Source organism: Sinocyclocheilus rhinocerous, unplaced genomic scaffold (assembly GCF_001515625.1).
Source record: "Sinocyclocheilus rhinocerous isolate Xijiao unplaced genomic scaffold, SAMN03320098_v1.1 scaffold3807, whole genome shotgun sequence".
Lineage (NCBI taxonomy): Eukaryota > Metazoa > Chordata > Actinopteri > Cypriniformes > Cyprinidae > Sinocyclocheilus > Sinocyclocheilus rhinocerous.
In genome coordinates, this window is record NW_015660506.1 from 428,836 (window position 1) to 454,714 (window position 25,879).

Sequence of the window (25,879 nt, forward strand, 5' to 3'; positions counted from 1 at the left end):
CTCCGCTGCCTAGCCATTGGTTCGTTTTTAATACACTGCACGAACCAATGGACGTGCAGTTTCACTGTGTGAATGAAAAGGCTTCAGTTCAGGAGAATAAAGGCTTTTTTCCCATATGAGTCTAGCAAGACGCAGTACGAGTGTAGTATCGAAAGGGAACTGAAAAAGCATTTTCTTGTAAAACATACTTCCACCATCTTTTATTTATTTATTTATTTATTACATCAGCAAGACTTAGTTATGTTAACAGTGTAAGGAGAGACACACACTGACTGATACAGTATAGATGGAATTATATAACAGATGATATATCCATTTCACTTCTCTATGACTGTAATTACTTGATCAGTGATGACAGTGACTACCTGGGAAATATGATACTTTTGATTTATGTGAAAGAGAAAATTTAGCATGAGTACATACCTTGAAGAACTGACAGATCTTTAAATTGACAGCTTAATTTAGCACACTAAATCAAAACACTTGTGATAAGGTGTGGTAATAATGACTTCCAATAAATCTGCAATGCATATTAATGCAAAGTGGAATTTAATCTGGGCAATAATTATGGTTTTAGACTGGGATGACTGCCAGACTGAAAATAAAAGCATGGTTATTCATTTATTCTCTGCTATCTGATGAACTACAAGAAGTCTGCAGCTTAAATTACATTTGGCATTTCTCTTGTAAATTTCAGCATTTGATCAAATTCTTTTTATTTTTATAAAGACCTGCCTTCTCACTGTAAGTGAGTGAGTAAGAGACTTCACACTTTGTGATGCCATGATAATTATTCACTCTCACCTCTAAACTGAAAGGAAAGCGCTCTGTCAAACTAGACAACAGCTCTTAAAATAATTGAACGCATACTGATCCGTGTTAAACAACTATGAGGGAAAACATCTAATTAACATCTAATTTTTCTTTTTTTTTCTTTTTTTTTTCTATTGCTGTATGGAATTTAGTTAATAATAATAATAATAACTGCCAACATAACCTCATAAAAATCTTTAAAAAATCTATATTTTTTTGATTTGGTGAGAAATATATTTACATGGCATGTTCAACTCATATAATTGTATAATTTGGTTTAATTCATATGTAAATAAGTGACCAAGACATTGCCTACTTACCTGACATATAACTAAGATATCACACTTTTAATAGCAAGAGGGACAGAGACAGAGAGGTATAAAAACACACTTTTTTATGATACAATATGTAGGGAATAATAATCTTGTTTATAGTCTGCAGTGACATGATATCTGCCTCAGGGGAACGGAACTACATAAATTTTTCATAAACTGAGGAAAACTGCACATGACTCCCTCCAAGAGCTGCCAAAACTGAAATAACAGCTTTTGAAAATCTCTCTTTCTCTTCCTTCTGCAGACACTGGACGACCTTTATGATCTTTTTCACATACGTTTGGTGAGATGCTAATGAAGCTAATCTTTTTGCATGGCAAAATTATCTACAGTAGTATCACACTTCATAAAAAAATGTGTTCATTTACTGTCATGATGCTTTGACAGACCAAAATGTCTGCATGTAAAATTCTCTTCAAAAGTGACATGTCTGATTTACGCTGATTTCATATTTCATCATAATTCAAAAGAAATAAAAAGAAGAAAATAATTTTTCCTATTAGCACCTGACAAAATCAGTCTAGTAAATCTAGCATTGATTGTTTTTACAGCATTGATACATACCTAAACACTGAGAGGCTAAGGCCAGTACTTACCCCAGGGGTTAAACAGCCGTGACCTTCTGCAGTGGTATGCGATTTTTTGCTCACAGTGTTCTGACAGAGACACCAGGGCCTTCAGCTGTTCAGATGAGGCGCTATAATTAAACCATCCGACATATGGCTTCTGCAGTGTAGAGCCTCGTACTCTGACTGCATTCGAGCTGTTGTGACGAACCTCTGTCCACACTTTGTTCCCTGAAACATTTGATACTCTGCATTATTCCAACATTCCAGGACAAGTAAAAGGCACAAAACAAATGAGTGTCTTTTTACCATTTAAGAAATGGGAGATATAATGTCTTTCCAACAAATGTAGGATTATAAATAACAAAATAAAATAAAATAAAATAAACAGGGTGTTACATACCAAAACATAAATTTTCATTGAGCAAGAAAATGAGATGACAGTGCCGTGCCCTGGGCTGCCCCAGAGAATGCTGCCATCCAAGGTGACTGTCTATCTTGTCTATGCAAAGATGTATTTATTTTATAAACAGCTTTTGAAAATAACTTTTTTCCCCTAATAAATTAAGTTACTGGCCATTCAGAACTTCTGCTACCCAAAACAAAAATAACAGAAATTAACCAGATTCACTGCTTATTCAAAATCACACTTTAGATTTAAATATATTTATTATTAAATCGGATTCTAAATCATTAAATGGCTTTCAGTTTTACAACAGTCCATCATTCTTTGTGGAAACCATAAAAATTAAATAAAATAGAAATAAAAACAAAATTACTGCATGGTGACTTCTCTTATAAAACCATGTTTGTTGTAATTCCTAAATATAGCTCACTCCAAAATTAATGTTTAATGGCAAACACATTGAAGATTAGCAGACAGGCTGTCAATTGATAAAGGGATCAGCTGTTTCCCCACAAAAGTCAGCGTACTGAATTCAGCATATTGAAGTCTATCCTCCACTGATATGCATTCAAATCAGACACAGGATGCGTCAATCTGTACTCGCATTCTCAAGTTCAAGGCGGCAGTCAAAAACAGTGAATCTAATCACTAGTATGCAGGCAAAAGTTCACTTCAAGAAGGAACAAAGTGGTATCACTGAGTCTGAAAACAGTGCAAATGAAAAAAGAAAAAGCGATCTATATATTACTATATGAAGCATTCACTTTATTCAAGCCACAATAATGAAAAAAATATATATATACAAAATCTTCCAGCTTAGGGTGAAGTCAGTACCTTCAAATATTTGTCCCAAATTGTTGTTAATGTAATTATTTTAAAACTATGTGAATGGCGTGGCAGGATTTTGAACAGCCCCTGAAGTCATATATAGCTGGGCATCTCTGACAGATGCTGAGTGGTGCGGTGTACATACATTCATAGAAAACAATGTATTTGCATTTTAAATATGTAATGCTTCTCGTCCAGTGTGTGATGCTCCTTATACATTGTTTAGTTAATGTTGGAGGGCATAATCTATGAATCATGACCCGCCAAATTGGCTAGTAAATTGATATGTGTTACCTATTTTGAAGGTGTTAATTTCAGACCCTGTTAATAATGACTTTTAAACTGAGTAAAACACACGGGAAAGATATATCAGTTTGGTCAAATCTAACATTTGAGCTGGGGGCAGAAAGAAATAACTGACCTGTAATATTACAGTAGACCTGAATAGGATCAAGAGGGCCACTTCCATCAGGATCTATAGAGAAATATCCAGAAGTGCTTCCTGCAAGCCTGTAGTGTTCACATGACGCTTCATAGACGGCTAAAAAATACAAACAGGGAATACAAGATTTCATCAAAGCACCTGAAACATTTCACAAAGATCAAGGCTATTGTTTAGATCTTCTGTACGAAACAGTGCTGTCTAGATGTCTGTACTTTTAACAAACATTATGTAAAGATGATTCCTGTTAAAATCAGACATTGAGCAAAAAACACAGATCTGTATTTCATAATACATACAATGTATGTCATGTTAGTTTTTGTGTTGTGTGAGTGTTTTCACAGCGTAATCTCTTCGTAAATTCAAAAAACCCTAAGGGAACTTAGACAGTGAAATAATGTAAATTACTATTTAGTTTAAAAAGTCTAAGACTTAGGTGCTGCAAATATAGCCTTCCCTTGTGTGTACGCCTGACATAATAAATATACAGAAAGTGTGTTTGAAATGTAGGAATCCATTGCGCAGACCTACAGTTATGGCATGTAGCTCCACTGTATCCTGTACCAGTGCAATCACAGGAGAAAGAAGACCATGTCTGGGAACAGCGGCTGCCATGCTCACAAAAATTATACAGACACCTGTCACATAAAAAGAGATACGCAAACATTTAGTTCAAATATACAGTAAAAAAAAAAAAAAATTAGAACAATCTAAGTGTGACCAAGGATTACAAAGTAATTTGAAACAGAGTATAAGCAGTCAGCATCAGGCTTATTTTGAATTAAAGTCCTCAGATGACAGAGAACCGACTACATGTCCATCTCAAGTCAAAATCAATTTTCGGAGACTGAATGAGTATATCAGCATACAATTAAGTTGTCTGTCGCTGGCATTGAAATAGACCGTAATGTGGCCGTAATAAAACAGTCTGTTAAATCAAGAGAATCGTTGGGCTTTTGACATAATATTTTATATCAAGTGCAGCTGGATCTAATTTAGAAATGGTAAAATTAATATGTGAATTTGTGTGAGGGGATTATCAGAGACAGGGTTGGTGTGACTGTCACTTGCCTGCAGAAAATTCATTTTCTTTTCAAGAATTTATTTTCTTTTCTATGAAAAGCAAAAAGCCATGATGGTTCATGATCTGTAACAAAGGGAACCTTTTTACAAATGAAAGAACAAAATAATCTAAAGCTAAAAGCTTACGCAATAGAGGCATTTAGTGTAGTACTGGATAACAAGAAATGTAATCTTAACCCTGTATAGAATACTGAAGATATAATGTACATGAATATTAATATACAAAACGTTTAGGATTTAGGATGATTCAGCAAATTTCAGCTCATTTCATCCATCGTTTTCCTCAATAAGAGTGCTAGATGAGCTTTTGATTTTTTCAGTGTAGGAAAGTCTTTAATGCGATGCCTGTAAACTAATACACAGACATACAAAAACTTGATATGCTTGCTGGGGACGTGTTGATTAATAGCGCATTAATTTGTCTGCTTAACCTTCACAATTACCAGCCTTTTAGGCCTGCATATATTATTTCACAGAGCTCAGTGTGCACGCCTGGTCCCTGAAGAGCCCACTTTACGAGGCCTCCACGTACAATACAGCCATTCAAACAGCCATTAACCACTACAGGGAGAGTCAACTGCAGGCTGGATACAGTTTCAGGTGATGATTTCATTACCTCTGTGCTATTTCTAGTCATGCTTGAAAAAAGGTTTTGCTGGACCATAAAATTATGCCAGCCAATGTGCAGAACTGCTCTGCAGCGATAAACCGCCTTTAGTGATCGAGGTTTTTGGTAAAGGGACATTGTCTAAGTAAAAGTCGATGACCTGAAAATGTGTTGTAAGGTTTGTAATGTGAAAAAAACAGGACACACTTGTGTGTGTTTTCAATGAATGATGGACGACCGATCTCCATTGGTGATTTTAACTGGTCTAATATAAGTCCCATTAAATCATATAACAGTCACTTTAATATTTCAGTAACATTAAACATTTAGAAGAGCATTAATATTATTAGCAATATAAAGCCATAACTGTAATATAGTGACATAAATTAACGGAGAACTAACACATATGTCAAAATTGAAGGGAATAAAAACATAATCGTGACATGGGAATGAATAATCTTATTATCAAGAAGACACATGCAGCAATATTGAGGTTATTTTGGGGTTTTCAAACTGACGCCAATAAGGACCCCCAAACATGATGATACCCTTGTAAAATAAAAAGGCTATATTCATACACTACTGTTCAAAAGTTCTGGGTAAGGTTTTTTTTTTTTCAGCAAGGATGCACTAAATTACTCAAAATGATCAGTAAAGGCTTTTCAAAAAATCCTGAAGAAAATGTATCATGGTTTCCACAAACAAATTAAGCAGCACAACTGTTTTCAACTGTGACAACAATTAGAAATGTTTCTTGAGTACCAGACTGAAGTAATGGTTGCTGAAAATTCAGTTTTGCCATCACATGAAATAAACTACATTTAAAATATATTAAAACCTCATATTTTAAATTGCAATCATATTTCACAATATTATTGGTTTTATTGTATTTTTGATCAAATAAATGCAGCCTTGTTGAATCTTATCAACCCCAAATTTTGAATGGTAATGTATGTCCATGCATAAAATTGATTACTATTTATACTGTGTGAAAAAATAGTAAGTTATAACTTAATATTTACTATAAAAAAAAAACTTTGATAGGCTCAACATTCTAGCAACAAGCGGTTTAGAGAATGGATGGATGGAAATATATTTAACTGATTTTTACTTTTTTACTGATTTCACTTTTTAATCTTATTAAATAGACAGCATATCTGTTAACTCTAAAAACTGATGTCAGTAGAATAAAATAATTAAAATTACCCCATTGTTAAAAATAATTATAAAAACTCCTGTAATAAACTACACATTACTATCTAAGACAATACACTGAGGTATTAGGTAGGGGGAGGGAGGAAACTTCTTTATAAATATATACAAATATAATACTTTGATACTATTTATAATTGACACAGACCTATAATATTGTTACTTTTAGTTAGTCATTCCTCAACACTGTTTTTATGTGATAGCCAAACTATTTCTGATAAGCTCTTATAGCTCATTTGGAGAAACCTCACCTGAAATGGGTTCCCATGTGTCACCACCTTTAGACAAAATACGGACTACATCATTAAAATAAAGAAATGGATGTCTTCCACTGAGGCTTCATTAAGTTTGAAAATGTAAGTGCTAGACAAAAAAACTAATTTGTCTCCATGGAGAAGCTCTCTTTGACAATATCCAAAACCCAAAAGAGGGCAAAACATTCCAGGGGTCAGCTATTTTGGCACTTGATTATCAGAGACGTAGTCTGAGGCTGTGTACAGAGGGGACAGAGACGGAGGAAAGGTTCAGTCTAGCAGCCGGGAGCATTCGCCCTCTGGCAGGCTCAGAAAAACTGTCACATAGCTCACAGCGGAGGCCCTCAGACTATGACAGCTGCTCATGAATGATTTAGACTTGCCACTGATGGAGGGGTCTTGTCATGTTCATACAAGTTCACTATTAATAAAATCCTGCTGTACAGAGAAGCCAGTGGGACATGTCCCTGCCGCCAAATAAAAACACATTGAGAGACTGAATAAAAGCCAGTACGGGGAGCCGGTTAAAGTAGAGCAATTTGGGTGCTTCTGAATAGTGCAAAATATACTAAAGGTGAGAATATTTTTCCCAGGTTAGAACTGAATTATGTCTGAATTAAAAGATAGTTTCAGGCTTGTTTCTGAATTTTAATTGAATTTGACGAGGTAGCAAACAAATAGAACTGAATGTAAGGAAGTAGAATTAAAATGAACTGAAATTCAAAGACATGCATATATGAATTTTAAAAACCATCTACAGAAATTTTTATTTTTAATTTATATATTTCATTAAATTTATTCAATTATGCAATTCAGTAAATTACTTATCCTTTTAGAACAATTCAAGTTCTGTTGTGTGTTGTGAGCGTTTCATTTTTGGGTGAACTATTCCTTTAATCAGCAATCTGATTTTAATAATAACTTAGGTTTAAGTTATTAAATAAGATTTTCTATAGAATCTTTTAGAATAATTATGATGAATATTGTAGGTAACACTACAGTTCAGAAGTTTGGGGTCAATAAATTTGTATTCTTTCTTTTTTTGAATAGAACTGAATGTAAGGACGTAGAATTAAAATGAACTGAAATTCAAAGACATGCATATATGAATTTTAAAAACCATCTACAGAAATTTGTATTTTTAATTGATATATTTCATTAAATTTATTCAATTATGCAATTCAGTAAATTACTTATCCTTTTAGAACAATTCAAGTTCTGTTGTGTGTTGTGAGCGTTTCATTTTTGGGTGAACTATTCCTTTAATCAGCAATCTGATTTTAATAATAACTTAGGTTTAAGTTATTAAATAAGATTTTCTATAGAATCTTTTAGAATAATTATGATGAATATTGTAGGTAACACTACAGTTCAGAAGTTTGGGGTCAATAAATTTTTTTAAAGAATTTAATGCCTTTATTCAGCAAGGACACATAAAACAGATTAAAAGTGACAAAAATGTAAATACATAAAATATATTATTCATTATTTGAACTTATACTTCAAATAAATTATGTTCTTTGAACTTTCTATTCTTTAAAGAATTCATTAAAGAATTCAACCAAAAATAATTGATAATTAACACTGATAATTTACTATCAATGCATTTTAAAATACGTTGTTATAATAGAAATTTATTTTAAAAGTTATTTTAAATTGTAAGAATATTTCATAGAATTTTTCTTTTTTTTGATCAAATGAATGCAGCCTTGGTGAGCATAAGAGACTTCTTTCAAAATTATCAAAAAAATCAAACAAACTTTTGAACAATAGTGTACATTCTCTTAGTCTCCAACATATGTATAACTGAAGATATCATTACCCATCGTTGGCATTTATCTTGTTTACTCAAAAGAAAGTAAATAAGGAGACAAGAGTAGAAATCTCTCTTCCTTAAAACAGGACCACTGTAGACCTATAGGGACAGCAAGGGTCATACAGTTCTGGGTCAATGAGGCTTCTGATTCCAGTACGCGGTAATGAGGAGAAGTGTGAAACGCAGCACTGAGCTTGTTAGTTGGCCGCAAAGCTAAATGAAAGTACAAATGAACTTCCTCCAGTTCTAATTAGGGCTCTGCCGATAGTCCAGCTCAGCCAGCACGACCTGGGGCCTTAATGACAAAGAACAGCTCTGACATGTTCAAGTTTCCAAGGTGTCATGAATAAAATAAAATCCAGTGGATATTTTTGTGGTGGAAAAATGTAAAACAGCAACAGAAATATGGATCAGACATATGTTCAGCTCAGTGAGGAAAACCGCACCTGTCACGAATGCCACATAAGTCAAACTGTAGCTGATTGTAGTTGCCTAGATGACCTTGCTGGACTGAGAGAAGATCTACAGGTTGATTGTTGACAAGGATGAGCCGGACGCAGCCTTGAAAGGCCATCGTGGGATTCAGGCAGCTAGAGTCATTCTGGGATACAGGACATCCTGAAAGAATTGATGAAAATACACCTGACTGTAGATATGGATGTTATAATACAAACAATAAATTGTGTTTCAAAAATCAGACTAACAAAAAAAAAATTATATCTTCTCAATTTTACTTCCTTTTTAAGCCTCCAACACATCATTATGTTCTATTGCTTCATTGACAACTGTAAGTCAACATCAACAAAATGTCATTTTAAAAAAACCATCAAAATATGGCCATTATGAGCATTGCTATTATAGATTTTTATATATTTAATTTAATATTGTATACATTACATACATTTAATATATAATCTGCTATAATCTAGCAGAGTTCATTATTAGCACTTACCAGTGTTATTGTTAACTAAACATAAAACTATTATAAATTGTTTGTTTTAGTTAAAATAAAGCTGAAATATAATATAGAAATATTGTAATTATACAAATATAAATATACAAATAAAATATAAATATCAGATAATTAAAAATGCTGCCTTGGCAACTAACTGAAATAAAATAAGTTGAAGTAAAAAATTATTAAAACTAAAACTGAAATACAATAATTGTAAATGAAAATTTTTTTTTTTATTAAATTAAATATAAACAAAACATAAAAAAAACAAATAATATAACTGAAGCACATAACAAAATTAATTAAACTTGAAACCAAAATTAAAATAAAAACTGAAAGTATAAAAATAAAAGCTAATTCAAAATATTAATAAATACTACAATGGTATACAAGTACTTAAATGACACTGGCTCTTATGCTGATTTATATTATTTATTTTATTTTATGTTAAATATTAACTTTGTGATCTTTTATATTTTGTTAGTTAGTGGCAACTGAACAACAGAGTTGCATACTCAAAGTTTTGAATGCAAATATGTGAGTGAAAGTGAAGTGACGTATAGCCAAGTATGGTGTCCCAAACTCGGAAATTGTGCTCTGCATTTAACACATTCAAGTGCACACACACAGTGAGTAGTGACAGACAAACACAGACACACACACACCGTGAACACACACCTGGAGCAGTGGGCAGCCATTTTTTGCTGTGGCGCCCGGGGAGCAGTTGGGGGTTCAGTGCTTTGCTCAAGGGTCTCACCTCAGTCGTGGTATTGAGGGTGGAAGAGAGCGCTGGTCATTCACTCCCCACACCTACAATCCCTGCCGCTACTTTGGGTTACAAATCTGACTCTCTACCCATTAGGCCACGACTGCCCACAAATAGCTAATCTGACGCCAACTGTAACTGAAATGACCTTTTAGTCCTTTCTGAAAATACTTGTTCTTTATTTTACCTCCAAAATAGTGTTTGTCTTTTGGTTGCAAGTAGCTCTTCAGCTGGATGGTGGATGCGGGCTCACTGTCCAGGATCATGATGATCTGCAGACCTCTAGTGTTGAGACTCACAGAATGCCACAAACCATCATTCACCCTCTGACCTGTCAATCAAAAATGCCACATACTGTTTTAATAAACATATATGAACATTAAACGCCTTTTAGTCGTGGTATTGAGGGTGGAAGAGAGCGCTGGTCATTCACTCCCCACACCTACAATCCCTGCCGCTACTTTGGGTTACAAATCTGACTCTCTACCCATTAGGCCACGACTGCCCACAAATAGCTAATCTGACGCCAACTGTAACTGAAATGACCTTTTAGTCCTTTCTGAAAATACTTGTTCTTTATTTTACCTCCAAAATAGTGTTTGTCTTTTGGTTGCAAGTAGCTCTTCAGCTGGATGGTGGATGCGGGCTCACTGTCCAGGATCATGATGATCTGCAGACCTCTAGTGTTGAGACTCACAGAATGCCACAAACCATCATTCACCCTCTGACCTGTCAATCAAAAATGCCACATACTGTTTTAATAAACATATATGAACATTAAACGCCTTTTAGTGCAACATACAGAATTATATGGTCATATATAAACCATATTACGATGTCAAACAAACCACACACATACTGTAAAGTCATCCAAGACAACAATCATCATGTGGACCATCAAATCTCACACAATTCAAAGCCACGATGAAACAGAAAACTCAATATCATAACACAAAATGCCAAAAACAAACAAATCTCCTGACAAAAAACTGCCCTCCTCCACCCCTGTCCCCAAAGGAAAAATTCTCTTTGAGGTTTGATTTAATTAATTCTGGCCATTACATGTGAAGGGCACCCAAGCTGTGTGTGGCTGCTGTGTGTCTACAGTCTCCCCTGTGCCAGCCATCTGTTTGCCGTTTGAGCTCAAGCGCTGCACTTCTTCTATTCCGGTAATTACAACACTCTCTATTTCAGCCAACACTTCTATGACGTGAGTTAGACCAAAAAAAATTTGGTTTCAGGTAGGATAAAACAGCCGCTCTAACATAGACTGGCCCTGCACAACAGATGGAGAGCACCCTCCTTCCCCCTGCTGCGTGTCGATTGTTGTTGAACATCAGGTTTCCTCACTAGACTGAAACACACAACTGTCTGTCTGAGACACTAATCTTGTTTAGACCAGCATGTATGTTTCCTTTCATCTTTTGTCCAGAATGCTGAACAAAAAATTAAAATGGCGCTATTGCCTTTGTGGATGACAAGATAAGCTGTAAGTGCTGACTTTTATACAAATGCTTTTGTTTTGCTCAGCCAGAGCCATGGGGGTGTGTTTTCTGTACAAAAATGTAACTCGCTGCTTAACTACCATAGTATAATACAATGTTGGAGAAATTACCTAGCTTGTCATGACTGTTTCCCAAAATTGTAGGAATATTACAGCATGAGCATGGTCTATTTAAGTTTATGTCATACTAACAAAAAAACTATACTTCTTACCACTGGTTAAGAGATGAACTTCAACCACACAACTTTGCAAATGTTCTTTGGAACTAATGGAACTATACACTGAATCATTGAACTTGCTTATGTTTCTTATGATGGGACCATAGTTGGTTAACAATGCTTTTGGGAAACGCTCCGCAGCCTGGGAAACCGACTAAGACCAGCAAACTAACCTAGACTGGTTTAACATGCTTTTTCAGCAGGGTTTGTCCACCAAGCACCCCCAATGCAACTATCTGAACTGTATATTTGAGATAACTAGCATTTAAAGTCAAGCTACTGAAGAGCAGAAAGGGTCTCCTCACCAGCTGACACTTCTGACATCTTCAGTGCTGATGTCTGGTGTGTGAGATGGAGGCGCCCACTGCTGATCTGCAAAATCAGGTAACGGGGCTCCTGACCAGAGATCAGTGGACTGGACAGCAGCAGGCCATCAGGGTTCCATGTGCGAAATTGCAGGCGCACTGAAAGGTCCTCCTGGATCAGTGCAGGTGCTGGCAGCAACAGAAAGCTGCTGCTGGAACTCTGAAATGTGGCGGCCACCAGCTGTGGTTCCGAGCAGGAAAAGGTCACGTTGCCCTGTGAGAGAAGGGAGAACGCCAAAGCATCGGTTTACATGCAAGCAGGGGATGACCAAATGGCAATCACAATAACAATAAAGAAATGCAAATCTCATTTTAAAAAATTTGTTTAAAACATGCTACATTCTTAAAAACTCACTACTTCTACTTAGAATTTGTATTTGATGATTTCAAAAATGTATTCTATTTTTTTTAAGTTTCATTTTGTCTTTTTGTGTAATTATCATGTAAAATGTAATAACATTTTTCTTTTCATCTTGAATATATGTTAGTGTATATCATATATAATTCCTTGTTTTATGTTTCACTGTTCATTTCACTGCAGTTTCACTGTTCATATATTCATAAGCAGCAAAGCAAGTTTTCTTAAAATATTTAAATTGTTGTAATTATGCACTTTACAAATATATTACAAAGAATTTTAATACAGATATTAGAACATGCTCATCATAGAAAAGATATATTCAAGTCATTGTTTATATGAACTGCAGTTGAAAACCTTACTAAAAATAAGAGTTGTCATTGCTGAAATGTGAAAAATGAGATGCAACTGAGAAAGCTGGTAGCACAAGAGATTATGTCCGAAAAAAGGAAAAGAGGAAACAAGCTGAAGGGTCACAAGAGAACTGGAGAGGCTGAGAGCCAGACAGGCTAAACCCACAAAGGCAGCAGGCGGTCTGGATAAATGTCACCAGCGCAGCTCCACGGAGAGCAACAGAAGCACAGAGAGCACATCCGCAGGACAGAAGCTCACGTAGGCGTGAAAAGGTTACTGCAGTGTGAGGTGAACACCTCATTGATCCCTGTGCCACAGGGTTGTACAGACACCAGACTGCTGAACTGAAGCCTCAGCAGACCTTCTCCAACCACCTGACAGCCCTAAGCTGTGTAACGAGAGCGCATGTTTGTATTTTACAGAGCTAGACAGAATGCCAGTCATCCCTCCTCTGAAGTGATTGAGTCGTGGTTGTCTTGTCATTTTGATTTAGGGAAATATACAGGAATGTGATGTGATCATTTCTAACAAGCAGCTGTTTTGCAGGAAGAGAGAATTCAAATGTGACCGAGAAACATGATTTGTGAAATTGCTGAGAAAAGAAATTGAAAAAAGCTAATGTGTGAAACTTGGCTCAGTTTGCGCACACCTTTCCTGCTGATACCGAAGTGGCAGAAGTAATATGTTTGGACATGTTATAATACATACAGCACAACTGAAGCATTACATTTGAGTGAGAGGATCACAACATCACAAGTTCAGAACCCATTTCTCATAATAAACCAAATGCTTACCACACTGTATATCTGAGGTTTTCTCCGTTTCGCCAAGTCGATGACGTTCACTCCATTGTAGTAGAGGTTCTCCATGCAGCCATGAAAGTTACGTCGAATGAAGGTTCCTGGTTTACCTGGCAGTGGGATCCCACCAAAGCTTAGCTGATTTAGAGAATGAATAAAACACATATCTCATTTCAAAACATATATAATCATGAATAAAATATCAAATGTGCTCGCTTTCTATTTCTATCTATCCAGTATTACAATATATTCTAAATTGGATGGAAGGATAAATGCCACTACATATATGTATATACAAAATTCTATTTAAAATTCTCTTTATAAATAGAAATTGTATATATTCCTCACAGGCTCCCATAAAATTAAACACTGCTTCTGAACATTGTCTTGAGACTGGCTTAGCACACCGTTGTGGTAAACAAAATGCCTGAAGTCTTTGGTATTTTGGGCTGTCTTGCATGATTTGTTTCAGGTCATGCCACAACATTTCAGTGGGTTTAAGGTCAGGACTTGACTTGGCTTTTCCAAATATGAAATTTCTTCAAACTCAGCCATTTAGTTGTAGATTCTGTGAAGGGTCATTGTTATGCTGTCCGAGCCTCTTTCTGTTAAGCTCCATCTCACGTATGGAGAATCTGACATGGTTGTATAAAATGTATGGATACATTCCAGAATTTATTTTTCCATCAGTTACTCTGCTGTGCTGCTCAGCCGCAGGGCAGTTTCAAACTATTCTGAATGTTTTTCTTTCTTGGAACATTTTTTTTTTTTTTGGCAAAAATCTTCTAGTTCTTTCTACACCGCACATCTGGGTTCGTCTGCTTGCTAGTGATGGGAAGTTCGGATCATTTTACCGACTCGGACCTTTGAGTTATGTAGTTCACCTGTTTCGAGTCATTTGTTCATCACGTGACAGCCCCATAAGTTTACCAATGCAGTCTGAGCCGGAAAGAGAATTGATTAGTTCATCTCTCGAGTCTTCAGGTTTTTTTGAGTCGTTCGTTCATCACGTGACAGCCCCATAAGCTTAACCTATGCAGTCTGAGCCGGCAAGAGAATTAATAATAATAACCAACTCTTTACGTCAAAATAACACATTGTCAATATTTTTTGAGAGCCCCCAAAATTCCACAAATCACGTTTTCAGGGGAGCCCATGTCTTAATAAGGGGAGCCGAGCTCCCTAGTTCGCACCCTGGAACTGATGCCTTTATAGTGCTATTTACTTCAGGTGCACCTCATCAGCTGCGCTCCAGTTAGCCTTTGACTTCTATTGTAAGTCTGGCTCTGGGACAGCCACTGGAGAGCTGGGGAAACGAGGGGAGGCAGATACTCCATCACAGTGGATTTATGAACTTGAAATTTCCCCTCAATGATCAATAATGTATTTTCTTGTGGTTTTGAAATCTAGCGCCTCGTGGGTCTTTAAAAATCCTTTTCCTAGGCTCCCTGAAAACTAAAACTGTGTGATGAAGAGAATACTGTAATACTGTACATAGAATCTTTTTGTCTGTGCTAGTTATATTATTACCTCAAACACCTGATTTTCATCTGTTGGTTGGAGCATCTTATCTTTTTTTTGCCCTCTTCAAAAGGCTTATTATCCAATTAGTTCAATCACTTATTGAATTATTTGTTCAATTAATTAATTATGATTGGACAGTGGGAATTAATTCAATTCAATTCCAATTTATATCAGCATGTTTGGTATACAAAGACATTCAAATGTTTGGGGTAAATGTTTTTTTAAAATAAATTAATTTTATTCAGCAAGGATGTATTAAATTTATCAAAAGTGATAGAATTCTTTTGTAACATTATAAATGTTTTTACTATTTCAAATTAATGCATTTCTTTTCTTTATGTTTTATTTTTATCCTGAAAAAAATATAATGGATCCCACAAAAATATTAAGCAGTACAACTGTTTTAAACATTGTTAGTAGGGATGTTAGTTAGTATGTTAGTAAGGATGTCTACTACGAAGTATATGTATGCAATGAATATAATGTTAAACATTCAGTATTAACGCCTGTATAGCTGATGTGCGTGAGCTGATAAACAAAGCACGCTGAGTGGATTGAGCGTGCAGCGGCGCAGATGCGCAAGCTTGTCGAGTGAATATGCCTTTCTCACAGACATCACTGGAAAGTCAAAAACAAGTAAGTAAAACAATGCACAAGTTACTTAACAGTAGGGAGAGAGAGAGAGAACTCTTTTCTGTACCCAATATTTAAAAAATTTACAAATGCAATAAAAATATTGGTATCGGTACTCGGTATCGGCAAGTACCAAAAATACAAGTATCGGTATCGGGCGAGTACTGGAAAAAGTGGTATCGGTGCATCCCTAATTGTTAGTAATAAAAAAAGTAAAAGAAAATAAAAAAAGCGCTATTATGAGCATTAGATCAGCATATCAGAATGATTTCTGAAGGATCATGACACACTTAAGATTTTATTTTATTTTGTTATTTTATTTCAAGGACTACAGACCATTTAAAAGGCCAACTTTTGCACACAGCTGCATACAACTGTATCTCCATCAGACAAATTCCACATGTGTAGAGTCTGCCACCTCAAAGACTTGTCATTTCAAAAAACAGGAAATTACAGGGTCCCAGAGACCAACCTCATAGTCGACCTCTAGAGAGTCTCCATCACCCTTGGTCCTGAAGTGCTGAGTGTGTCTGTCCAAAGTGAAGTTGACCTGCTTGTTAAAGCGTTCGATCAGAACGGAGTGCCAGTGCAGATCATCCAGGAGACTTCCTAGAGTGACCACCATACGAGCACTGCTGGATCTCACCCTGCTGTCATCTGCCAGTTAGAAGAGGTATCTCATGAGTCATATGCTACTAACACGACATATATTCATTTGCATATGTATTAATATTTTCCTTAATAATGCATTCTTATGAATTCTATCAATAGTCTGTCTCCACTCCAAAGTAGCTATGGTTAAATATTGAATACTTCAAACCTTTGAAGTTGCTAACTTCCCCCAGTACTGTAACTCACCCAGGTTTAGATGCAAGGCCAGTCTGCCACGATGAAGCTCCAGAGTGATATAATCTCCTCGCTGGCCTTCCCCATGCAGTAAAACACCTTCTGCCTGTCGACTCTTAAATCGCAACGATATAACATCTTTCACTGTGCTCATAGACTTCTGGTTGAATCGGTAGAGCAAAGAGCTTCTGCCATCAAAATCAGCCACATACGATCCTATAAACACATGAGATTTTGTATGAAACTCCTACTGAAGATATTCTCATTTCACTCAAAATTTAAATAACAAATAAAATAATACTACACAGAAGAACAGCGTAATTGGAGTCATTTCACATTTAATGTTTTTACAATAATAAAAATCATGATGAAACTAGAAAATGAGATTGACTAAACTGCTAAAGCTGTGATTTGCAGATTTGCAGGTGCCTTGAATTTGTTACTAGGAACATTTTAGGAAACAACATATTTACAAACTGACAATACAAATTCACAATCAAGTATAACAGCAAAAAGTAATTTATGTAACCCAAGGCTAGAATACACTACACAAATTTTAAAATATGAAAAACTGTTAAAACACTAGCCATCATACATTAGCTGATTTTGTAAAGTTAAAAAGAAAAACTGGACAAACATACACAAAATGAATGAGGATCACACACTACTAGACTTTCATGCCATTTGAATACAACAAACTCATGCAGAAACGTGCCTCGTTGCTAGGAGATGCTGACAAATAAGAACAATGTGTTTTTTTTTAATTGGCTCAACATATCAAACATGTCTGATATACTGGATTGAATCATAGTCTAAAGCAAAAAAAATCTGTGCCCATCATACACTACGCAGTTTTCTGTGAAGTCTGTCAACTCTGACGTCCCAAAATCTACAGGCTTTCAGCAACGAATCTCAACTTGTCCAGACTACAAATTGGTGCAAAAATCCATGCAGAACTTGTGTAGCATATTTCAGCTTTAAACTGGAGTTCTAACTGAGCTATTTTTAATGGGAGGCTATCATAAAATGACTGGCATCTCTGAAGATATTAGTACAGTTCTTACAGGAGAACCTTTCTCCTTTGAGGTTTTAATCAAACAAGTTAATGGGGCTCAAAAGCTCACAGCACAGACGATGAACTCAGTGAGTTTCAATCTAGTGTCTGAATGACATAACGTCATGCGATCAGCTGCTGCCCATCCTCAATTCTTTATTAAATAGGCTACTGGTAAGCAGAAATGTCGTTTCTCAATTTTCACATGACTTCAAAATCAGAATAATGAAGTATACAGATCACCGGCTCCGGTTTCTGGAGCCGGTGATCTCATGTCTTGAGATGGCCAAAAAGGCCATTACCCATTTGAGCAATGCAGCCAGTGCGACCCAATGTTCCAAGACAAAAGTTTAAACATTTTTCTTTGTTGTCTTTTAAACATATTACTTTTTGGTAGGCCAAAACAGTCTAAATGTTCTTAGGATCAAAACACAAACTCCCATGCATGTCTGCACAGCTGTTTTGCAGAAATCTCTTTATTGGTGTTTTGCTGGCACTCATAATGATGTAAAACCCTAAAGTCTTGTAAGAATCTATAGTCTGCCCCGACCCAGATTCCACTCCACAATATGTTTGATCATGCTCATTTCCCAAAATGGCTTAATTATTATAGAGAAGAAGAAAGTCAACAGTTATGTTGTTTGTAGATCACTTGGGATGATCACATCCCGAGCAAATGGTGACCAATTGTAGAATGGGAGCAGGTGTGGGACACTGAGAACCACCTCAGACAAAGGGGTGTCAGAACTTAATTAACATACAGACCACAGCTGTAACAACAGGAGCAACTTCCTTTACATTGAGGGTAAACTCTAAGTGTATAAAATGTTTGAGCTTAGGATGTTCGGGGTTCAGTCTGACTCCGTTGAACCCAAGGTACTACATGTACTTTGTCACTACTATTCTGTAATAAAAGTTATTCTTCATCAAGATCTTCGACGTCTTCACTTTTTCTTACAGTCTACAGAAAAAATGAACGAAAGAATGAGTTTAAAAAATAGATAGAAAATGAATGCCTCCTTTTTTGGATCAGTGAAGCAAAGCAGAAAAGCCCACATATATTCCAGCATTGAATATAATTACCTATTTCTGATGATAATAAGCAACTGCTCCGTTTGGTCAAATAAGGATACTGTGAGCTATGAGGGACGTGGTCTGGGCATAGCAATCTTGCAGTCGTGATAATGACACTTATATAGTATTCCACCATTCTCAGGTTCAGCTTGAATTCACAACTGTCACAGCAGTTGGCTGATTAGCATTAGTAATTTGCTTATTATGTGATATGCGGCTCAAGTTAATCTGAGCTGTTAGGTACAATCACCGCACTACCAGTGAGCACTAGCCATCAAATCATGTATAATTAAAAGAACATTTATGCTCTTCTTTCAAGGTTATATTCGGCACTCATGATCCAGTGTATATTAGTCAGACAAGTGCTTATAGATTCATCATATCAAAACTGGTTCAGATTTGCATGTGAATTCTTTAAGTGTCTGTGGTTGATTAGCACAGACAGCTGAACTGAGATTCTTCATGCAGCATTTATCTGCAAAGCACACATTCATTCGAGTTTAATACATGGATCATGCCACGGAATAAGGCGCTAACTGAGGGACCTTTTTATAAATGCTTTGTAATTCAACAACTGATCCTTTTTAAGGATGTAAATATCATTAAAGAGACTTTTTTTTCTAGCTAACACAGGCTGATAAGTGTCTGATATTTGGACATCTTTGTTCAGTTTTGGGAAAGTATCATCAAAGAAAGTCATTAAACGACCTTCATTTAAAGGAAAACAGAGTGAAACTGCTGCTGTCATGCAATGAATTATCTGTGTCACCTTAATTCAACACCTGGAAAAAATACTGTGTGACTTGAAAAGGACAAAGACAGAGGGCATGTGAAGATCAGCAGCAAGAATTATGGGTAATGTTATCACCTTATATACCGTGTCACAACTATTTTATTGTCCCTGTTACCAAGACTGTGGAAATGTGCTCTGTGAACTGTTATGGGATCTAGGATGCTTCTGTAATCCTTCTTATGCAACTCTTTTCTTTTCTTTTCTTACAGCTCTCTCATGGAATGATAAAAAACATTTTTAACTGCATAATATGGAAATGTACACTGTAAAAAAATATTTTTCAAAGATATAAATGAAACAAAGATGGTCATACTTTATTTTAAGGTCCTATTCTCTCAATTAACTAACTATTAACTATGACTTTTGCCTCAATAAACTCCTAATTACTGCTTATTACTAGTTAGTAAGGTAGTTGTTAAGTTTAGGTATTGGGTAGGATTAAGGGAATATGAATATGGTCCTGCAGAATAAGGCATTAATATATACTTCATAAATGGTAATACGCAGCCAATATGCTAGTAATATGCATGCTAATAAGCAACTAGTTAATAGTGAGAATTGGTCCCTAAAGTGCTACCACAAAGATTATTGGAGTATGTTTTACATGAAAAAACTATTTCAGCTTTTCTACTTTTCTACTAAAATTTCATGTTTAATTCAATGCATTACTGCTGTTTCTTAGTAATTAATTATGAAATTTACTAGCAATTTCTGAGTGTGTGTACATCTGAACTCCAACTGTAAAGCTGATCACAGAAATACTGCTTATCGCTAAAAATAAATGTAAGACATGTAACTGTTATGTCTGAGAAAGTAAAATGCCTGCTAGACATTTGTAATATTATGTTTTAAACATTAAATACTCTCACTCACGGTAAGCACAGCCATACACAGCCACTCTGAGGCCCACCCGGCCACTGGGGCTCCACTCCAGAGGAACAAAGCGGAGGAACCGGGTTCTGATAGACTGGCTGAGTTTATGGTGGACCACGCTGTCTGGATTCACATTACCCACCAACCTCTGTAAACAGACAAAAAAGAAAATGGTTTTCACTTTTCATGAATATGGTACACTTTGTTGTCTCAGTAGTTTTCTGAAGCATTAGAGGCACAAATCCATGTTTTTGTTGTGAGAAGTATTAGATATATTAGGAAATTTGATTATTAAAGGTAATAATGCTAATTAGTTTAAAAATAAATCTTTTTAAAATTAATTTTATAAAATTATCAGTATTAATTATCAGTCCATTTATTTTACATTTTGATTGTTAGCAAAAAAAAAAAAAAAACAGGGGTTTCAAACAAACAATTGGCAGAAACGACCAAGTAAAATCACATTTTCAAGTCCTATTTTACACCACATTATTGGAAAGTGCCCTATAATATTTTAAAACATTCTGGTTGATCAGACATTTTCTGCAGGTGAAATGCTATTTATGAATATGCCAATCCAGTTGAATGCAAAGAGCAGTATTTCTTTTGAAGGTCGTAACAGTTTATGTAAATGTCAACTTGTTTTCATCTGCTAGCACTCATAATTTGACAGTAATTTGCACCCGAGTCACTTCACAGTTGAGACTTGCATGGAACATGAGAACCGATGACCAAAACGCCACATGGTTACGGATTAATCACAAAAAGAAAACATCGACTTTTTTCTAAGATAGACTTTTCCATGTCCCTTTGAGATAAATAACATCAACATTATCATCACCTCCCCTGGTGAGCCACTCACAGCCCAGAAATGCTGTTATGATGCCAGCAAAAACAACAATCTGACGTTAGTGACTTTAAAGGCCCTGTTTTGTTTTGCTTGCAGACACACTTGGAAAAAGAAATACTGCACTAGCCAAAAGTATTACGGATAGCACATTTGTAAATAAGCAAGTGCGGTGCATTGGAGTTTGTGGAAGATCTACTTTAAAGACTCCACTCTTAAAGGAATAGTCCATCCAAAATGAAAATTCTGTCTTTCTGACTTTCTTCTGTGCACACAAATATATCTTCATTGTGAGATTAAATATCAGCAAGACATTTTTGTAAAATGCAAGGGTGGTTTTCAAAATGATGACAGAATTTAAATTTTTTTGGGGGTGAACTGTTACTCTTACTCAGTTTTTATTTTATTTTATTTTATTATTTTATTTTTTGTTGTTTTAATCTCATTTATGCATTTTTAAAGCTTTTTTTTGCACTGATAATCATTATTTTCATATCAAATCAGTTCTGTACTTTGTTATGATACTTTTCCTTCCTTTTGTAAAGCAGTTTAGGTATTTCTTTCCATTGTTAAATGCATCAATAGCAACATGAGCACATTGTCATTACATCAATAGCTTTTCATCAACACTCTCATTTGAGCACTCAGTGACGACAACATCCTGTCCCTGACTGCTTCTTCCTCTCTCTTTTTCCACCTCTGAGAAGGAAAAAAGAAAACAACAATACATCCATCCAATTACCTATCAGCTCACCTCAGCCCAAGGGCACAGCGGAGCTCCCACCAGATCCGGGGAGATGCCCCGGTTACAGGCTGCCCACGTAAACCGCTCCTCTCTACACTTCATTAACTCTATTCCTGTATGGACTTCTGCTAGACCTCCTCCTCCTTCATTAAGCCCCTGTGCACTGCTGGCGTTATCACAGACTCTCCATGGACCGTTTCATCAGCCCGGTTACGTCTGCAACTGTTACATCCTCCTGTGATTCACCAGTCATCACTTCCCTAAAACCCGCGTGAATTCACATCAGAAAGAAGAGCCAACACAAGATGAGCTCAATTGGGGTGGGTTTTGTATTTGTTATCAGACAGGAAAACACTTGTCGGTGCTTGCTATGTCTCTTATAAAAGACTGGAGACAGTTCATTCAAATAGCAAACCAAAGTTATTATTGCTAACTGAAACTAAAACGATTAAAAACATTTTTTAAATAAAATAAAACACATTTTTAGATGAAAAAAACTTAAACTAAATGAAAATTCGAAATATTTTTGATTTGATAGGATAATTTTAAAATTAAAAATAATGTAAAATTTTTTTGCGTTGCCCACGTGTCGAATCGAGCTTCCACTGACCTACTCTAAGCATGAATTGCACTCTGTCCCCGGAGAAGCGAGGGCCCGAGAGTGTCAGCACCTCAGTGCCTCTGTGACCATGTTTAAACGATAGCTAAGACAGCAAAACTGTCCCCAGACGACAGACAAGAAGTCTCTTCCTTCCCTCTCTCTGTCTCCAGTGTGCATTGCCTGCACTAGGAAACATCATGAATGTTTTATTTTCAGTCATTCAGTGAAGCAGAAAACAGATTAAATACCTAAAGAGATCCAAAGGCCTGGCAAGTGACGATTTCATCATTGTCTGAGAGCTGTAAGGGTGTCGCTAGCATGTGTACTGTGAGCCAAGTGAGAAACTCACACACTAGGTGATATTTTAGCACACACACTTCTGCGAATCTGATTCTTGCCTGCTATGGCTGAATGCGTCGCAGACTTTTACATCAATTATACTTTATGGCACCCAAATGGGCCACCAGGCTCATGCTTTAAGCAAGCTAATCTAACGAAACCATGGGTCCTCCTATCGATTGCCTATGGGGCTGCTCAAGCCTCTGTGTAACGTGAGACCTGAGAGGTATGGATGAGAGATGGAAGGTGAGAAAGAGGGACATAGAAAGAAATTAGTTGATTTAGCTACCCATTATCAATGACATGCGATTAGTGCTTGAGAACAATAATAAGATGAACTGACGAGCAAAGATTATATAATATAAAACATAATATAATAATATATAATATTTATATAATATATCATATTTAGGGCTGTCAATTAATTAAAAATCAAATCAAAATAATTAAATAATACGGTGACGCATTGCTGCCACACACATATTATTTTTTCCACTCAATTATGTCATAATAACGAGATGAATACGCTGATTAATTAAACAAATAATCACTATTATTAGAATATCTTTGCTGAGAAAGGTCTGAAATGAAGATTATTTTATTGCTGCATACAAAAGCATTGAACAAACATTACAACAAGTGACTTTAAAAGTCAATATCATTTGTTTTATTTCCCTTACAGAACTTATACATGGATAAGGGAAAATGATTCAAATGCATAATTTTCTGACATTTTTTATAACTAAAATGCACTAGTTCAAACTGAAAGAACTAATATTTTCAATATAACTATATATAGCAAATATTTCCTCACATATAAGAAATTGAAAGAGAGAATAGTTTGTTTTATGTAGCTTTTGATACTTTAGTGCAATGGAACTAACTAGTTCAAAAACAGAATTGTGTCAATGATAAAAGCTTAATGAGTTCAAAGACTTAGTTTGCCACTTTTGAACATTCTATTTATTCAAGCACAACAACAGTTTTGATGTCGTAATGTAAGACCCATTAAGATTATTACACATTTGATTGTCATGAAATTTCATTTGAGGGAATGAGGAAAACCATATTGTTTTCACAATAGTTCAGAGAGCTACTGTATGTGGGCTCAGTGCCAACACTCAACTTACACCTAATTCAGCTATGCTCCTACTTCAGCTAGGCTCCAAACACATTACAGTATTCACATTGCTCCGCTCATGCTCACAGTGTGAATACTGTAACCTGTTAATATGACCACCAAAATAAATACTTTGTGTCTGGTGTGAAGCAGGACTTATACAATATTGGTGAGAATGCAAGCTTGAAATCTCTTCTGTCAAAAAGGAAAGAAAAAGAGAACAACAAATAAAAAAAGGACAAAGGATAAAGAGAAAATAATGGTCTTTCTGTCAATACAGCACTGCTTGAAAGCAAAATGATCCGCCATAAGGAGGTAACCTGGATGTCATGACTACATAACTGTCAGTTTTAACATCTGTCATATTGTTAACATTTCCAGTTTGATTCCTGTCATTCTAGAGAGCAGATCCTCCCTGTTAGACTGGGAATTCTCTGGCTATCCTTTTCGCATCCCAGAGACACTAGCACACTTCACTCACACACAGACTGTCTGCGAAAAGAAAATGACAAAGGACGGCATGAACACAGCTCAATAGCTCGAAGCCCCACAGGCTATAAGACGAAATAAATGACTGTGGTGAGGCCCCCACAAAGCTTATGCAGTCAGCAATTTTCCGTCAACGTAGGCGAATCATGTTTCCCTGCCAGGAGATGACGGCAATACAAGATGAAGACAAAGAATGAAATGTGTCAGTGAAACTCCAGCAAGATACATGTCAACAGCTATTTCTGTTTTTGAAATGCTAGCCTGTCTTCAGTTCACCAGGGCCACAATATTAATGTGACATGAGCTGTCCGGATCTCAAACGTTTAACCAAAAATCAACACCTGACTAATGCATAAAACTGACTGTTATTGTTGACTGGTTATTGATTAAATATACAATAAATGCATGCTTTTACAAAATGTACTTGTTCCTTCCTCTCTATCCTCCTCGGTCTCACAGCAAACACTATTACACATCAACACACTCAGCAGCCGCAGCAGTGCAGACTGGAGAGAGCAATTATCTGCCACTTCGGGGAGCCCATTCACACCTTCCTATAGGAAGACCTCTGAGATACAGCAGAGGCAAACAAGCTCTGCGGATGGGCCATCCTCTTAGCCCAAAACATTTGGCAGCTTTCCTCAGCAGATTCAGATACAACGCTCATTAAGTCAAAGCACCATCTTGACAACAAATTAAGAGTGTTTTTCTTCTTATTCTTTTGATTGACAAGTCATTCTTTTAATTTAGCAGACACCTTCTTTTCCAAACCTTTTCACCTTAACACTGTAAACGTGACACTCTTGCGAAGGAGGCTGTCTAATACACTTTTATTCTTTACTATTGGCTTGTCACAGCTCACTAAAACAAGAAAAGATCAGTTAGTCGGCAGAGAAAGAAAGAAAGGAAAAAAAGGAAAAGATGCAGTTTTATATTTATTTTATACATTTTATAGAAAGCGGTTTGCACTGCATTTTAAAGGGGTCATATGATGCGATTTCAATTTTTCCTTTCTCTTTGGAGTGTTACAAGCTCTCGGTGCATAAAGAAGATCTGTAAAGTTGCAAAGACTAAAGTCTCAAATCCAAAGAGATATTCTTTATAAAAGTTAAGAGTCAGCCACACCTACCTAAAACGGCTCGTTCGAACACGCCCCCACATAGCTACGTCACGATGTGGGAAGATTTGCATAACAACGCCCAAATGTTCACGCAAAGAAAGAAGGAGTAACTTTTATTCTCGCTGTAGTAATGTTGTTG

The 25,879-nt window shown here is 36.0% G+C and overlaps 1 protein-coding gene across 1 annotated transcript in view; it reads right to left on the reverse strand.

The window, feature by feature from the left end:
• The window catches only part of LOC107725209 (contactin-associated protein-like 5), a 49,646-nt gene that overhangs the window by 15,590 nt on the left and 8,177 nt on the right, over positions 1–25,879 (reverse strand). The window contains exons 4-13 of the mRNA XM_016534396.1: positions 20,480–20,627; positions 16,698–16,901; positions 16,312–16,496; positions 13,677–13,820; positions 12,111–12,384; positions 10,669–10,812; positions 8,809–8,980; positions 3,922–4,028; positions 3,370–3,489; positions 1,745–1,945 (exon numbers count right to left, since the gene is read on the reverse strand). Coding sequence (XP_016389882.1) covers positions 1,745–1,945; positions 3,370–3,489; positions 3,922–4,028; positions 8,809–8,980; positions 10,669–10,812; positions 12,111–12,384; positions 13,677–13,820; positions 16,312–16,496; positions 16,698–16,901; positions 20,480–20,627 — 1,699 coding nt within the window. The remainder of the gene's footprint in view (positions 1–1,744; positions 1,946–3,369; positions 3,490–3,921; positions 4,029–8,808; positions 8,981–10,668; positions 10,813–12,110; positions 12,385–13,676; positions 13,821–16,311; positions 16,497–16,697; positions 16,902–20,479; positions 20,628–25,879) is intronic.